Source organism: Anomaloglossus baeobatrachus, chromosome 9 (genome assembly GCF_048569485.1).
Source record: "Anomaloglossus baeobatrachus isolate aAnoBae1 chromosome 9, aAnoBae1.hap1, whole genome shotgun sequence".
In the NCBI taxonomy this organism is placed as follows: domain Eukaryota; kingdom Metazoa; phylum Chordata; class Amphibia; order Anura; family Aromobatidae; genus Anomaloglossus; species Anomaloglossus baeobatrachus.
In genome coordinates, this window is record NC_134361.1 from 113582251 (window position 1) to 113599954 (window position 17704).

At 45.7% G+C, this 17704-nt stretch overlaps 1 protein-coding gene across 1 annotated transcript in view; it reads right to left on the minus strand.

Moving 5' to 3' along the window:
* The window catches only part of CAPN6 (calpain 6), an 87498-nt gene that overhangs the window by 15213 nt on the left and 54581 nt on the right, over nucleotides 1–17704 (minus strand). The window contains exons 5-7 of the mRNA XM_075322711.1: nucleotides 10036–10229; nucleotides 8451–8528; nucleotides 1826–2021 (exon numbers count right to left, since the gene is read on the minus strand). Of these exons, the coding sequence (XP_075178826.1) occupies nucleotides 1826–2021; nucleotides 8451–8528; nucleotides 10036–10229 (468 nt within the window). The remainder of the gene's footprint in view (nucleotides 1–1825; nucleotides 2022–8450; nucleotides 8529–10035; nucleotides 10230–17704) is intronic.

Genomic DNA, 17704 nt, shown 5'->3' on the forward strand with positions numbered 1-17704 from the left:
AGATTTAAAGGGTTATCCCATCTCCAAAATCCTCTCCCAATATGTAGTAGGTGTAATATTAATAATAATAATAATATTAGCAAATATCTCCAATTAGAAATGTATTATATTTCATTTGATTCCACTATGTCACTTACCTCATATGCAGGGCATTGCAGGACCTTAAGTATCCATGGTTACGACTACGCATACAATGACAGTTACCATATTTTTCGGATTAAAAGACGCACTTTTCCTCCCAAAAATTTGGGAGGAAAATGAGGGGTTCGTCTTATAATGCGAATGTATCTTACAGGGAGGTGGCGAATTGGCGGGGGCTGTCTGTGCGGCCGGCTGCCTCTCTGTGCAGGTAGGCGGGTGGCCTGCTGGCTGCCTCTCTGTGTGGGCGGCCGGCTGGCTGTGCGGACTGCGGTGGCTGTGCTGGCAGCTGAAGCTGCGTTGGCTGTGCGGTGGGTGTCCCGGATTCTCTGTCCGCAATATGGGCTTCAGATGATTGCACCCGGAGTCAGCGCGTGCGGAGATGGAGCTCTTGGATAAGAGCTCCATCTGCACAAGCGCCACTCCGGGTGCAATTTCTTTGAAGGCCGGACCGCCGACAGAGCATCTGAGCACTGGCCTGCTCCACAATACAACCACCGCTGCTTCCGCTGCCAGCACTGACCCGCCGCCACAGCTGCCAACACTGACCACCACAACCGCTGCCAACACTGACCGCTGCCGCCGCTGACAGCACTGACCTGCTGCCAGCACTGACCCACCGCAGCCACTGCCAGCACTAACCCACCATTGCCACCACTGCCAGAACAGTCTCTGTCTCCTGTGACCCCGCTCCACCACCACTGCCGCCCCTCTCCAGGAAGACAACACTGCAGTATAAGACAGACCCCATTATTTATTTTTAATTTTTTTTACCTTTTTTATCTCTAAATTTGGGATGCGTCTTATATTCCGGTCCGCCTTATAAAACGAAAAATACGGTAATTGCTTGTGGTCCTAACCATTGATGCCTAAGGTGCTGCAATGCCCTGCACATGAAGTAAAAGACATGGCTATATAAGAAGAGCTATACTACATTTCTAATTGGAGGTATTTGCTAATATTATTGTTATTACCCATACTACATAAATGTTTAAACTTTTAGGATTTTCATGACAGTTTTTCCCAGCTCTTCCAAAATGGGTATAACTTGGGCAGGATGGGGGCATGGCGAGGGTGTGCCACACCAGCTTGTCTAATCCAGGATAAGCTGCGGCATTCCCTGTGACTGAGATCTTACTTCATTCAAGCACTGGAGTAAAATTTTGATGGATGCATGGAGTCGTACCGCACTCGTCAGATATTACAGAGGCGTGCACTTCTTCATGAATCAGGAATGTCTGACTCAACCACGACCGCTCATCAAGACTGGCGAAAAAAGCCTCGGTCTTGATTATTTGGGGCCAAACACTTTCTTCCTGGAGAATTCCATGGAAGCAGAAATCCTTATCTATAATACTAACAGGATCATGTATGATTCTGAAAATGTAGCTGATTAATCTGATTAATTGAAGAATATATATAATGTTATTTTTTACATTTCCCTTTACCATTTTATAACCCACTTCTGATATGCCGCACTTGCAGTGTATACAGCTGCACAGGTCTATGTAACCAAAGGTGCATCCCGCTGTATCCCAAAATGTGTGAGATACAAGAATACCTACAATGATTCTTTTATTCTGTAAAAAGATCTATTTTTCCATTTAAGCCTCATGCAGATTACTAAAAAGACCCTTGATACTATATTATAACATAAGCTGTTTCTAACAAACAGGTTGGCAGTCACCTGCGGATTCTGAAAAAATGTACTTTTATTATTGAAGCATCCTCCGGCGCGGTTCAGCAGAGCCTCAGCATTGTCTGTCCATTTTCCATGAGCCTCGCCCCTCTCCCATGTCTTGTACTGGCTGAGGTATGAGGTGTTTATCATCCGGCAGACATCAGCATGGGTGAAGTTATTACACCAGTCCTCGAATGTCATCCTACAGGAAGGACACAGCACAAAATCACTGAACGATGTGCACACACAACCACATGCAGCATCAGCACAACTTTTGAATAATAATCTTTTTTAACTGCTCTATAAACTACATTACAGTCTATGATCTGAGCTATCTACAATATATGCGCATTAATTAGCTATGCAGTTATATTAAACAATATGGCCACCTTTGAAATCATTTTTTTACTTGCATGTATTTTGGGCTATACAGAATAATTTTTGAAGTTGTGTTTCATTAAAAATTTAGCATCATTTGGATTTAAAAGGATTTTTTTCCTTGCTTCTTGCAAACTGTTAAATGGGTTAAATGAGAATCTGAGTGAGCGCGCTTTAGCAGGAGAGAGTAGAACTCTTTTATCTGTCTTTTCTGAGCTACAGGCTGATTTATTGCTACAAAGTTCAGCTCACGTTTGTGATCATAAATGCAATTAGAATGAGCTCGCTTATGGATTCTTAGGGCTTGGGCGCACGGCAAGTAAAACGGCCCGAATGGAATACAATAAAAAAAAATCGCATTCCATTGAAACCCATGTTACTCTATGGGGCCATTCCCAGCATGCTGAGGGTGTAATCCGATCCGTATTCATTTGCACCCATACCAGTCTATGGAGTGAAACATCACGCTGCATTCGGATGACACAGGAGTGAAGTGCGATAATTGCATCAGCTGATAATGGAGGAGATGGGGAGATTAATCCCACCCTCTTCTCCGCAGCTGTGATCCAACCTCAGTATAATGACACTCTGCTCACAGCAGAGCAGGAGCTGAGGGTCATTAGCATATTGCATCCGATGCTCTCACATCACATGCCATACACTTGTGTGGCCCCAGCCTCAGCTAATTCAGCAGCCTGCAGTGCTCAGTGCAACACAGATTCTAAAGAAGGCAAAAGCTGCAACATTTTTAATGAAACCCAAATGCAAAAATAAATGCATGCATTTTGGAATAAAAATTACGTGAAATAAAAATGCCACCAAAGTGTCTATAGTCTTTAACTTTTAATCCTACATAATGCTGAGTGAACAATATTTTGAGCTTGAAGCTTGTGTGTCTATGGGCCAAAAAAATTACCATTGAAGTTATAATCTACCGGAGTTACAGTGACTACTGTAGATTCACAAATTCAGCTAGTAAAGCACCCCATACACACTTGAGAAAAGTCATCTGAACCAGCAAGACCTGCTAACTATAATGGGGAGGAAGGCAGACGATTTCTGGAGTTACTGTATAGCAGGGGTCTCAAACTCAGCTGGGTGCATGGGCCGCACATAGAAAAAAAAATTGAGAGGGGACGAATTATTTGCAGGACAAAGTGAACATTTTTAATGATTCCATGTTTTTTTCTATACATCTTTGGATCACTTTTTTAAACATTTTTTGCTTGTATATTATAACAAACGTGTACTTTTTTTGTTAAGTTTATATATAAAAAATTCATGCTTTATTATGATTTTTTTTTTTACATTTTATCACCTTCTTGTAATATTGTTTTACAATTAGCAGCATCATATGTAATCTTAGCCAACATCTTGTAGTAATGTGCCCATGTCCCCATCCGTGTGCCCTGTGCTCATCCTTGTGGTATTGTGTGACGCCCTGGACTAGCCAGGTAGTCACAGGTAGGCCCTTGGATAACACCCGTCCCCCTAAAAAGGTAACAGCAGCGAACCACACTAAAACCTAGTCACCTCCCTCAGAGCTTGATGGTCACACCAGGGGGCGGAGGCAGATGGTTGGCCACGCCCAGAGGGCCTGAGGCAGGAGAACAGTAGTCAGTTCAAGTTCAGTAGTCAGTTGTTGTCACTCAGATTAGTGACAGGAGTGGAGTAGAGTGCAGCAGGCCTGTGGTGACAGGTCTGCAGAGGAAACTGACAGGTGCCAGGGTCGTAGCCCTGGTACCTTGGCTAGGAGGCAGGAGGTGGCCTGACCTGCAGGAGCCGGGAAGACGGCCAGGTGGAACCGTAAGGGACCGGGACAGGGTAGTGGCCCGCCGGTACCGAACTGGGGAACTGACTGGAAACCGGAGCACAAGGAGGGTACTCAGACCCAGAACGAGGCCCAGAAGCCACTGGACCACGTCAAATTCACTGATTGAGGTCCTGGGTACAGGAAGAAGGCCAGGGCCACCAACCCGGGTGGGGGACAAGACGTAGCCGGCTGCGGGCACCGACCACCATCAACTTTGTTCATCAGAGATTTGAGTTTGTCAGTAATCGTGAGTACAACAGTGCCATCCGGCCGCTCACCGCCCTGCACCGCACAATTACCACTCTCCCCAAGCAGTCCCCAGGGCCACCATCCCTGCCCACGGAGGGGTTAACATCTTGCTGCACTACCATCTCCCCTGGGTGCCCCCGTAACTGCAGCGCTGGTGTCTACACCTTCACCACATCCCGTGGGTGGCGTCACGAACTCAAACACGGCTCCGGCCGTACACCAACCTAACCACCCCCATCGAGATCGCCAGCATCCCCTTGCAGAGCGACGTGACCCCTGGGTCCGGAGGCGCTCGAGCCACTCACCAAACGAGCCCGGACCCGAGCGGCTTGGCTGCAGCCGAGGGCGGGGCAGTACACATTGACTCTTCTGGCATCACAAACAGGATTCGATCCATTCACTTACCCAGTGAGGTGCACCTTGAAGTTGAAGTCAGCGGTGATCCGTTGCGAAATTTGGAGAATCCGCCATCTGTTGGCGCGAAGATTCCCGCCGGAGTCTTCTTCCCCGCAGAAAGGGCACGAAAGCGGAAGCCCGGCCCCCAGAGAACGCGGCCTAGCAGAGAAAGTGAGCGGTCGCGAAGGGAAGCTGTCCGGCTGAAAAAGGGAAGGCCGCGAAAAGACCAAGGGGGGGCGGGTGGAGATGCTGTGCCATGTGACCAAGCTGATAAAGGGCAGGGACTCCAGGACTCTGCCACCCGTTTGGTTCCTGGACACCGAGAGTGCACTATGTCTGCCCCGTCCAGCAAGCCCGAGATCCCGGAGCCCGCGCCTGGAACAGCGGAGTGGGTAGAAGCCCGGACCTCGCAGATGTTCTGTCGGCTGCAGGCCCAGGTGCGCTTCCTCATGGAGCAATGGGCAGCCGAGATGGGGGAGATATCCGCAGCCGTGCGGGTACGTGAGGTGGAGGCAATTTTGGAGGAGCGGGTACACGACCCACGCCCCTATGTCCCTGAGGGACCGGCCGCTGTGGCTGAGGGACCCGGTCTGCCCCTGACCTCCATGTTGCCCCCCGAGCCCTCCATGTTGCTGCAGCCGAACGCGGGGCGGTACAATTGTGCCACGTAGTATTCTGCCCATCCTTGTAGTATGTGCCCAGTAGTATAGTGCCCTGAAGTACTGTGCTCATCCTTGTGCCCTGTGGTATTTTGCCCAGTAATATTGTGCCCATCATTGTGCCTTGTAGTATTGTGCTCATCCTTGTAGTATTGTGCCCATTCCTGTAGTATTGTGCCCATCTTTGTAGTATTGTGGCCATCAGTATAGTATTGTGGCCATCCCTGTAGTATTGTGGCCATCCCTGTAGTATTGTGCTCTGTAATATTCAGCCCGTCCTTGTAGTATTGTGCTCTGTAGTATTGTGGCAATCCCTGTAGTATTGTTGCCATCCCTGTAGTATTGTTGCCATCCCTGTAGTATTGTGCCCATCCCTGTAGTACTGTGCCCATCCCTGTAGTATTGTGCCCTGTAATATTCTGCCCATCCTTGTAGTATTGTGCTCTGTAGTATTGTGGCCATCCCTGTAGTATTTTGCCCATCCTTTAGTAATACGCAAAAAAAAAAAATCTCCTTCCCTTTCCTCCATTCCCTGCGTGCCCACGATTAGTATTTGCAGATTTTTGGATGCAGCATGCTTCAGCTGCGTCCAAAACGCTGCTATGTACAGTAAAAGCATAGTGGATGGGATGTCTAAAAACCCCATGCCCACTGTGCATGTACGGCCCGCAGTGAAAACAGACCTGCAGTGCGGCTTCCAGAGGCCACAGAATCTGAATTTATGCTGCAGAGTCGGAAGAGTCCCCTCTAGGCAGAGCACAGCGAGGAGACCGCAACGCTCCAAACCCTGATCGCGGGCACGGGCAGCTGCGGTCTCCTAAGGAGGAGACTTGTGGCCCCGTCGATCAGGACCCGTTGCATCCAGTGGTTCCTGATTTTGAGCACTTACCTTACCTGCTTGTTGCGGCCCGTGACGATCGCGGCTCTATGCTGAGGGTCGGCGCCGGCAGGAATTTTACTAAATTTAAATCCATATGCGGTGCCGCGCAGAGAAGCTGTCTCTGGACCAATGGCTGCTGCCTGCCAATCGGATGCAAGGAAGTGACGTCGCTGTATGATGTCACCTCCTTGCATCTGATTGGCAGACAGCAGCAGCAACTGAAATAGAGCTGACAGCTCCTCTGCGCAGCACCGCAAATGGATTCAAATGCAGTAAAGTTCTGCTGGCACCAACCCTAAGCATAGAGCCGCGATTGTCACGGGGTCTGTGGGCCGCAATCGTCATGGGGTCTGCGGGCCGCAACAAGCAGCCTCAGGGGCCGCATGCAGCCCGCGGGCCGCGTGTTTGAGACCTCTGCTGTAGACTGTAGCAGGGCAGTAGTCATGGGTGAGGGATTGACTCGGGATGCCCCAGCACGCTACAGAAAATGCCTGGTCCTGGATGAGTGTGTAGACTTGGCCGTGTGGGCTGGGAACCACTGCAGGCTGGATACTGACGACTGGCCAGGACTGGGTGTTGATTGACATGCAAAAGGAGACCAACTGTTCACTTTAAACTACAACTCTACTGGACGGTTCATTGTCATTCACAACTTTACACTCCAGATAACGGGCACATATCTTCTATAAAGTTACATTTTCACTTTGCATTAACAGACACAGTTCAAATTCCCGCAGGGTTGCGTCCCATCTAACTGGGGCAGTGAGTCCCAAGGCAACCCAGTTCAGCATTACAGCACAATTGTGAAAGGCACCTTCCTTTCCTGCAGTCCCATGTCTGGGCTCCTCAGGGGCCCTATATTGATGGGAGTAAAGCTTTACACTCCCTGACATCTAGAGAGAATACACTAGGTTAGTTGACTACATCACAAGAGAACTTAACCCAATACCTTGACGACTAAGGGACCGGGATGTTAAGGTTCCATCCTCCTGCTCCTATACCGTGGAGCTTCTCTGTCCGAGGATCGGCCTCTAGTAACAACACTGTTCACACCCTGTGTTTCCGGCATCTGAGAGTCATGCTATCTTCCCTCCTGTCTCCTTTTCTTCATTGCCACAAATCACCGATGTATGTGATCTTCACGACCGAATATACATCAGTCTTGTTCATTCACTAGGCCTTCACTGACTCTTTCTAGTCCTTCTAGTATTAACCATCCTTTTCCTGTCAGCTGACACCTCAAAGGGTGGGCAAGTTCCAATATTTAACTGTTTCTCTCCCTGCAGTCTGTTTCTGGGCAGACTTAACCTTTCACCCGCTTTCCATACAAGCACTTTAATATCTTATCAACACTGCTATGCATCACATTACTTTACACCTTATATCACTACAAATTATACATTACATTACCAACACTGCTACATCTTATACATTACTATATGAACACTATACCTTAAACTATCATATGACACATTACCTATAACACTATGCATAATATATTACTCTTAATATTATACACTATACAGGAACACATTAAATTTCTCAAGTTACGTTACCATATATCGTTTTACGTTACATTGGTGTCTGGCAGTTTGTTGAAAGAAAGCATGTATGCTTACTTTCAACATGTATGCTTTCCTCACTGCCAAGAGGAGATGAACATCATTCCACTCGGTAGCCTTTGGCTTTCAGTCATAGGGATGGGCTAGAGTGGCTTCAGTCACCGCTCTGTATATAGTCAGCGTCGGCTGCAATCTATCCCCCCCAACCTTATGGACAGGTGCCTTTATTGCTGAGCAATGACTGAAAACGTGCTGGCGCAACAGGTTCTAAGTGTGGGCATTGGGCCCACACGTTGGGCCCCAATCTGCAGGTTAATAGCGTTTTTGTATGTTTTTTTTCTTTTGTTTTTTTTTGTTAACCTGAAAGGTTTTCTTTAAAGGACATCTATCACCAATTTTCACCAATTGCCAATCTGAACAATTCTTATTGGTAGAGCAATTCTTATTGGTAGAGGTATAACAAATAACCATAACAAAATTATTTTCCTGATTTCTTTTTCCATCATTTCTTCACCACCAACTAATATTGGAATGTGTCCTGGCATATGGACTAATTTTCTAAAATTGTGATAAATTTAAAATCTCACTTTTAAAAATAAAGAAAAAAAGTTGGAAAAAAAAAATAATCCTTCATTTTTTGTTTGGAATGTACAGCTAATCTAATCTCATTATATTGTTAGAGTTCCAATCTCACCAGAACTCGCCATCATTCCGCACGACCAGTCCGAGCTTCCCTTTCTCCGATTTGCTCACCTTTTTCCACTCTTCAGATCTTCAAGACAAAAAATGAGACATTTGTTAGATCTACTTTTTTTCCTAGTGAGAACTATAATTGTTTGTGTGCCACCCCCGTGCCAGCAGCCGGGATGCTTGGATCCGGATCCGCGGTGGCTCGAGGGGTCTCCGGACCCAGGGGTCATGCGGCCACTCGATGGAAGGGGGACTATGTACAGGGGGATGAGAAAGTTTGTGACGCCACCCATGGTGTGTGGTAATGTGAGGGATCACCGCTGCCGTTGGGGAGCCCGGTGACGATGGGGTGGCAGCCTGATGTTTAACCCCTCCGTGGGTAGGGGGTTTGTGTCCCATTGGGGGTAGGAACAGGGGTTTACAGTGTACTCACTCAGTCCAGGAATAACAACACCGACAGCTTGTAAACCAGAATTCTGAGCACCCCTGCAGCTTGTAGGGAGCACGCTTGGGTCCGTGCCCTTCGTGTTGCTGTTAGCCTGTGGCCCTGTCCTTGGCACCTTAGTCTCTGTTGGACCCTCTGGTATAAAACTCTTCGGGTCCCGCTCACCCGTATGGCTAACAGAGTGAACTTGCTCTCAGGGTTCACGCGTAGGATTTCTTTGGACTGTATTGGTAAAGTCCTATCCCATCGGTGTGCTAGTACCCCTATTTTGGAGCGGGTTGGGGATGACACTTGAAGTCTTCACCCCCGTTGGGTAAATTACTGGAACGCGTGAAGCTACTTTAAGGCCTGGGGTCCACGTACCCAGTCGTGCACTGGTCCCTGCCCGGTGATAGCTAAAGGGCGCCGGCTGCCATCCTCGGCAGTCCGTGCCCCTTGACACAATCACCTGCGACCGGGGCTCCAGCTCCTACCAGGCCCAAACCAACGTCTGCCACCTAGTAACTATAGGAGCCCTGCTCCAGGCCGGTGACCTCTCCCTCTCAGAGTCACCTCCTCACACTCCTCTCCTCAGCTCAACTTCAGCTCAACTTCAGCTCAACTGTCACTTCCTTCACTTTCCCCTCACCAACCCCCCCATGTGGGCGGCCCTATTCTCTTCAGGCCCCCCAATGGTGTGTCTGGTGGGTTTAGTGTAAAGTGTTCCTAGGATTTTGATTGGCTAAGCTGTTAGTAACACCAAAGGACCAGGACCAGTAACCAAGGAGGGTGGATATCGTGCAGAAGGGCAGATTGCACAATACCCTGTGACAACCTGATAGGCCAGGATATCACATTTGCAGTTGACCTCACCGTTAGACCTGCATGATGAGGAACACTAAATGCAGAGGATTGTGATATATTTTCTCTGCCAACTTCAAACACAAATGGCTTAGCAAGGTATAACATTTTCTGTTTCACTTGGCAGAACTTAAAGATTGGGACATCTGTTTTAAATAAAATGACATACCTCTATTTATCAATCTCCCATCCTAGCATTGTCAGTACTGTGTTCTACAACTGGCGGTCACTAGCAGTGGTTTATTATGGAGTATTGCATGCGGGGTTCTAGATTAGTAAATCATGCTTATTGCATCTCACATACTCATCATTCCATGCGCCTCTCCACTCTCTCTTTCCCCATGGATTCCTCATTCTGACCATGAAACGTTTGGAGGTCTTTCCAAAGCAAAGGGTTTTCTCTCCTAGAGTCACCTTCTTTATTTCAGTCACTGAATACGCATGTCCTTTGATGAGTCCCATTGGAGTCACTGCTTCCATATCTTTGGGGGAGGCAGCCTTAGAAGACAGAAGGAAAAATAGTTCAGAATATAACTAAAGACCTTACATATCATATCAGCTTTATATGTATAGTATAATACCATTTTGCACAAATATGAATGTTCTAGATTTTTCTTCCCTCTAAAATTTAATGCATATTAGTCAAGTTGTGCCCTCTTGTAAAATTAAGGAAAAACATTAAAAAGGTTGTCTGTTCATCTAATAAGCCTTTAGTCACTTCATGTGACTGTAGACTTCTTAAATCCTGACAGTGTGAGCTGCGTATACTGTCAGAATTCACCAGTATTGCTGATGACAGTAGGCGGTCATATGGTCACAAGTACAGTATATTATATACATTTAATTGTAGAGAGAAGTCAGGCACATCTAGTTGGAATGCGGAAGAATGCAAACACATACTTGCAGTCACTTCATCATCTGCTCTCATAGGCAATACCACTGAATTTTGACAGTGTGCGCAAGGCACACTGTCAGGATTCAATTGTGCAGTCACATAGAGTGACAACAGACTTTTTGTCAAAAGTACGGACAACTTCTTTTAAGTGTACACAACATCTTTTTCACAACATTGAACCCACCCAGTTTTTCTAGAAGAAAACACTTCAGAACATGTTGATGTTTCTTGTCCTGAAGGGTGTTTTGGGTAATTGACCCCTTTGTTTTTGTTTTTTAGCATTTTTTTTCCAGCATTTTTGGGTTGTTTTCTGTACCATTGTGAAGGTCCAGGCTATGAATCCATTGTCCATATAATAAGATCATCTATGTTTGTATGATTATTGCTATGTACATACCAGGATGTGCCTTTGCAATGTGAAACAAATTATGTTAGCTGAACAATGCAAGTATTCATAAACACACTGATTGTATTCATAACATGTTGGTTCTCACCAGCTGGGATGTGAAGCTGAGGCTTTATCTCTTACTAACCAAGATGAATAAGCTAAAATGTACAATGAACAAAGAAGTATTCAGTAGCTGGTTCAAACTGGTATTAGAAAGCCAGTAGAAGGCTGATGACGTGCTATATAGACTTTGTCGGTTATCTCCAACCAATCAAGGACAATGTTGAACTGAATAACTGTGTGTATTTTATAATATAGGGGTTAGAAGAGCATTGAGCTTCTCCCGGATAGAGACACGTCTCTGTGTGGTCATTTTTTCTCATAGGTACATCTGCGCAGATTTGATTTGGAATCCGGCTCTGTGACCCTGAAGACCCCTTAGCGGTCTCCCCAACAGTTGGCACCCAACATGGGCCCCCTAAAGGAAGCACCGCCATTCCTGGACACACCGATATTTTGGACGTCACGGACTGAGATCTCCCTCTGCTCCAACCAGGCTGATCACCTTCCGACCCCAGTAAGTGTTACATACTGTGTATTCACTGCTGATGTGGTTGTTCTTGAAGCGGAGGGGGTAACGGGCTGTGTGTCCTTATCGGTGTTAAAGGTACCTGATTGTGACTCAGGGGTGGTGCCCGCTGGGGCCCAGTAACACAATCCCAACCCTGAGGTGGTGATCAGTAGTGTTACACATGATCCAGAGGATGGATGTTAGGGAAAAAGGTGGTGGCCGGATATAGCTATTTAGACTGACCCAGTCTGTAATTAAACACGCGGGGAGGTACACCCGTGATTGAAGATAGGGATTAGGATAATATATTGGTACATTCCTGCTGTTGGGGTGATCAGTGACCTATTGAAAGGAAGATCTGTGACCTGTTAGGAAGATCAGTGACCTATTGAAAGGAAGATCTGTGACCTGTTGGGAAGATCAGTGACCTATTGAAAGGGAGATCTGTGACCTGAGATGGCATTTTTGTACGTTCTCCTCCACTCACGGGATACCTTTTTTTATATTTTGCTGAGGGAGCAGCTAGTATAGGGTGGAACGTTTCAGTGCCGGCCAGACTGTGACGTGCACCATATAGTCATAAATTAGTGTAATTCGATCACCACCAAGGTAGCAATGATGTTCAGAGGGAAAGAGAGCTGTGCGTCATGACCCAGAGATTTTCAGAGTATTAAGTTTACCAAGATGAGGACGGCTACAGCCGTTTCAGTGGGCAATAGCACTGAAAGCAAAAAAAAACAAGTTGAAAGACAGAAAATTGTTGGATGATGCGGAGTTGTTTGGCATAGTAGCGCAGACATTGCTATCCGAAGGATACGTGGAGTTAGAGGATGAAGACTCGGAGGGAGATGTTGTGTTTTACTATATGTTACCCAAGTCTGAGGACAGATCTGAGGGTCCCACGGCAGGTTGTTTCGTTGCTACCCCACAACCTGATCCCCATTCTATTCCTCCTGTCCCGGAGCTGATCATGGATGTTGCTGTCCCACTCACTGGCCAAGATCCTCTAGATCCTTCAGTACCGCTCACACTGGCCCCCCCTGATCCCTGTCCCTACGTTAGCAGCCCCCACACCACAGCTGGTAGAACTACTCCCCACTACCTATCCCCAACTGGTCCCAATTGAGCAGCCACCCCCATATGACCCAGCAAGTAGGATCTGTTACCAGGGTGGTTATCAAAACCCGGGCTGGAGAGATGTTTGTAATAACTGTGCAGTTCACCGCCCAGATCCGAGCCACAGCGATTAACCTGCCCCTATGTTCCCTGTCCTGAACACAGACGGAGGTCACTATGTACCTCCCATACAGAGAACAGTGGAGCAGATTCAGGAGCTGCCACCCCCACCTCTGCCCATGGCCCCTCCTGTACCTGTAATGCCGTCACTCTCCCCACCAGCCATTCCGACACCACGCACCCCGACTCTGGCTCCTGCCAATCCCCCACCTCCTGCTTCATTCAGGGCATATAGTGAGCCCTACTCCAAGCAGTCCCGGACCCGTCCAGAAATCTTTAATTCATGATATGCCCAGATACTCACTACGCCCTCGGGGGCTCAGGTTTTGTTCAGGATAGGCATAGGAGTTTTGTTCATGCAGGAAAATGAGAAACAGAGGGCAGATGCCCGCAGCGATGTGTAGGAGTGTGTGATCATTGTAACAGAGAAAAGCTGGAGCAGAGACTGCCCCCACATCTGGAAAGGTGGGGGCTAGGCAGCTCATGAGAAGTTGCAGGGGAAATAAAAAAAACTGACTGAGTAGAGAAAAAAAAAGTTCTAGCAGAGATGTGGATTGTGGAGGGTGGAATATGCAGGGCTGCTTGTGTCTCACTCTGTGCTGATGGGTGTGGTGTGGCCCCTCCCGGCTGGTGGGGCGGGTTTTGTTTAACCCTTAAGGCTGCTTTACAAGCTGCGACATCGCTAGCAATGTTGCTAGCGATCGCAGCCGCCCCCGTCAATTGTGCGTCATGGGCAAATAGCTGCCCATGGCAAACAATATCGCTAGGAAGCAACACACGTACTTACCTTCCTAGCGACGTTGCTGTGGGTGGCGAACAACCTATTTTTTAAGGGGGAGGTTTGTGCGCTATCACAGCGACGTCACACAGCGGTCCACCAATAGAAGCGGAGGGGCGGAGAGCAGCCGCATTAACAACACGCCCACCTCGTTGCCGGAGGACGCAGGAACGCTGTTGTTCGTCGTTCCCGGGGTGTCACATGTAGCGATATGTGCTGCCTCAGGAACGACGAACAACCTGCGTCCACAACGAGCAACGATCTTTTGAAAATGAACGACGTGTCAACGATCAACGATTAGGTGAGTATTTCTGATCGTTAACACTCACTCGTAGGTGTTACATGCAGCGATGTCGCTAACAAGGCCGGATATGCATCACAAATTCCATGACCCCAACGACATATCGTTAGTAGTGATGAGCGAGTACTAAAATGCTCGGGAGCTCGAGGCTCGGGCAGAGCATCTCAAAATACTCGTGTACTCGGCCCGAGCACCGAGCCCAATGTTATCCTATGGGAGACCCGAGTATTATTCTGAAATGACCCCCGGCAGCATGTAGAAACCATAAAACTGTAAATTAAAAAAAAAAACGTGCGTGTGTGTGTGTAAGCGTGCATATATATATATATATATATATATATATATATATATATATATATATATATATATATATATATATATATATATATATATATATATATATATATATATATATATATATATATACACACACACGCGGAGTGGAGTGCGGGAGGGGCCGTAGCCGAGCGGGGAAGTGTCGGGCTAAAGGCACGGTCACGCTGTGCGGGCTGGCCAATCACTGCAATTCCACAACAGGGCTGTGGCATTGCAGTGGTCTGCCAGCCAATCCCTGCATAAGGGATGGCTGTAAAAAGAGCGCCAACATGAAGACCCCGAGTACAGCACGAGTATCGCGAGATTACTCGGTCCCCGCCGAGTAGCCCGAGTACATTGATACTCGTGCGAGTACCGAGTAGTAACAAGCATACTCGCTCATCACTAATCGTTAGATACATCGTTGCGTGTAAAGCGGCCTTTAGAGTTCAGGATTTCACAAACCGTTATCAATAGTATCCTGCTCATACCTGAATGATTAAATTAACTTTGCAGGGAAAATTAGATTTCTTAAGATATGCAAATTAGTTTTTATGTTTTTTACATAGTTACATAGTTACTTAGGTTGAAAAAGACCTAGGTCCATCTAGTTCAACCTTCCTCCACCAGTTCTACATTTAGTCACTAAGTCATTTATAACCAACAATGTTTTGTGTACTGAGGAAATCATCCAGCCCTTTTTTAAAAGCTGTTATAGTATCTGCCATTACTACCTCTTGTGGTAGGGCATTCCACAGTCTGACTGCTCTAACTGTAAAGAACCCTTTCCTATTTAGGTGTCGGAATCGCTTTTCTTCCACTCGCAGTGAGTGCCCCCTGGTCCTTAGTACTGTCTTTGGAAGAAATAAGTCATGTGCCAGTCCTTTATATTGACCACACATGTATTTATACATATAAATGAGATCTCCTCTGAGACGTCTTTTTTCTAAGCTAAACATATCTAACTTTTTCAACCTGTCATCATATGGGAGGCCTCCATTCCTTGTAATAGTCTAGTTGCCCGCCTTTGAACTGACTCTAACTTCTGAATGTCCTTTTTAAAATGTGGAGCCCAAAACTGGATCCCGTATTCCAGATGTGGCCTTACAAGTGATTTATAGAGGGGTAACAATACGTTGGGATCACGGGATCTAATCTCTCTTTTTATACACCCTAAAATCTTGTTTGCTTTAGCAGCTGCTGCTTGACATTGAGTGCTGCTGCTCAGCTTATTTGTAATGAGAATACCCAAGTCCTTCTCCTGTTCTGTAGTCCCGAGTTTACTTCCATTTAATGTATACGCAGCTATAGGATTACTCCGTCCTAGGTGCATTACTTTACATTTATCAACATTAAATCTCATTTGCCAAGTATCTGCCCATTCTGACATCTTATCCAGATCTTTTTGTAATATTGTACTATCAAGGTCAGTTTTTAATATCCTACATAGTTTGGTGTCATCGGCAAAGACTGACACTGTACTATCAATCCCATCCACAAGGTCATTAATAAAGAGAGTAAAAAGAATCGGTCAAAGCACAGATCCCTGCGGCACCCCACTGCTGACTATAGCCCATTTAGAGAATGTACCATTTATGACTACTCTTTGTTTCCTATCTTTTAGCCAATTCCTTACCCAGTTGCATATTGTGTCCCCTAGTCCTTGCTTCTGGAGCTTTAGTATAAGGCTATTATGTGGTACAGTATCAAATGCCTTTGCAAAGTCCAAATAAATCACATCAGCTGCATTACCAATATCCAGGTTTGAACTTACCCCGTCATAGAACCCCAACAGGTTGGTTAGACACGACTTATCTTTCATGAATCCATGCTGTTTGTCAGTTATCATATTATTTTCTGCAATATATTTTTGCATGTCATCCCTTAAAATGCCCTCAAAAACTTTGCATACTACTGATGTCAGGCTTACTGGACGGTAGTTGCCTGGATCTACCCTCTTACCTTTCTTAAATATCGGTACCATATCAGCAATCCTCCAATCCTGAGGCACCAACCCTGTTACAAGTGAGTCTAAAAAGATGAGATACAGCGGTCTGTCGATTACGGAGCTCAATTCCCTCAATATTCGTGGATGAATGCCATCTGGCCCTGGGGATTTGTCAATGTTTAATTTACTCAGACGTAGGCGTACTTCATCTTGTGTTAAATTAATTATATCGGGTGGTGGACTTTGATTTTTCACTTGTTGAATGATCCCTGGTACAGTCAGTTCCTTGGTGAATACAGATGAGAAATGCCTATTTAATATCTCAGTCTTTTGTTTGTCCTCTATAACTAACTTGTTATTATATTTTAAGGGGCCGATACTATCCTTTGTTTTCCTTTTGGCATTAATGTATTTATAAAAGATTTTGGGATTTATTTTAATGTCATTGGCGATTTTTGTTTCAGTAGCTAATTTTGCTTGTTTGATTTCTTTTTTACATTTCCTATTGATATCTTTATACTCCTGCAATAATATTTCTGTATTCTCAGCCTTTAAGATTTTAAACGCCCTTTGTTTTTGTTTTATTATACTTTGTACAGTCTGATTTATCCATAGTGGTTTCTTTTTATTCCGGGACGTTTTATTACCAGAGGGTATACGTTTATTACAGGACTCTAGCAGTATATCCTTAAACTTACCCCATTTATGTTCGGTTTCCCCAGTTACCATGACTTTGTCCCAATCTACACATTTAAGCTCTTCCCTTAATTTGTTGAAATCAGCTTTCCTAAAATTCCAGGTTTTAGCATTTCCCCTTTGAAATGTTCTATTGAATATTATGTTGAAGCTTACCATATTATGATCGCTGGTGCCCAAGTGCTCCCGGACCTGTAGATCTGAAATTGTATCCGGTCTATTTGACAGGACCAGATCTAGCAAATTATCTCCCCTGGTCGGTTCACCTACCATCTGAGAGAGGAAATGGTCTTGAATGGTAGATAAGAACTTACAGCTTTTAGCAGAACCAGAAGATTCTATGTCCCACTGAATGTCTGGATAGTTGAAATCCCCCATAATAAGAACCCGATTATTATTATTAGCTGCCTTTTCAATTTGTTCCAGCATTTCACCCTCTATTTGTTCAGGTATGTTAGGAGGCTTATAGCAAACTCCAATTAGCATTTTTCCATTATTCCCCTCCCCATGTACATTTACCCATACTGACTCTACATTGTTGCTGTTCCCCTCAATGTCATCATACAACACAGGTTTTAGGTTAGATTTAATAAATATACACACCCCACCACCTTTTTGGCCTTTCCTGTCCTTCCTAAATGCACTATAACCCTGTATGTTTGTCACCCAGTCATGGCTTTCATCCAGCCAGGTTTCCGTAATGCCCACCACATCATAATCCATGGTTGACATAAGAGTCTCTTTTTATGGTGATATTTTTATTTTATGACTCTGCATACACACTGCCGGTATTTTATTAACATTTTATTTTGGTTTTCCTTTCTTTCATGGATATTAGTGTACAG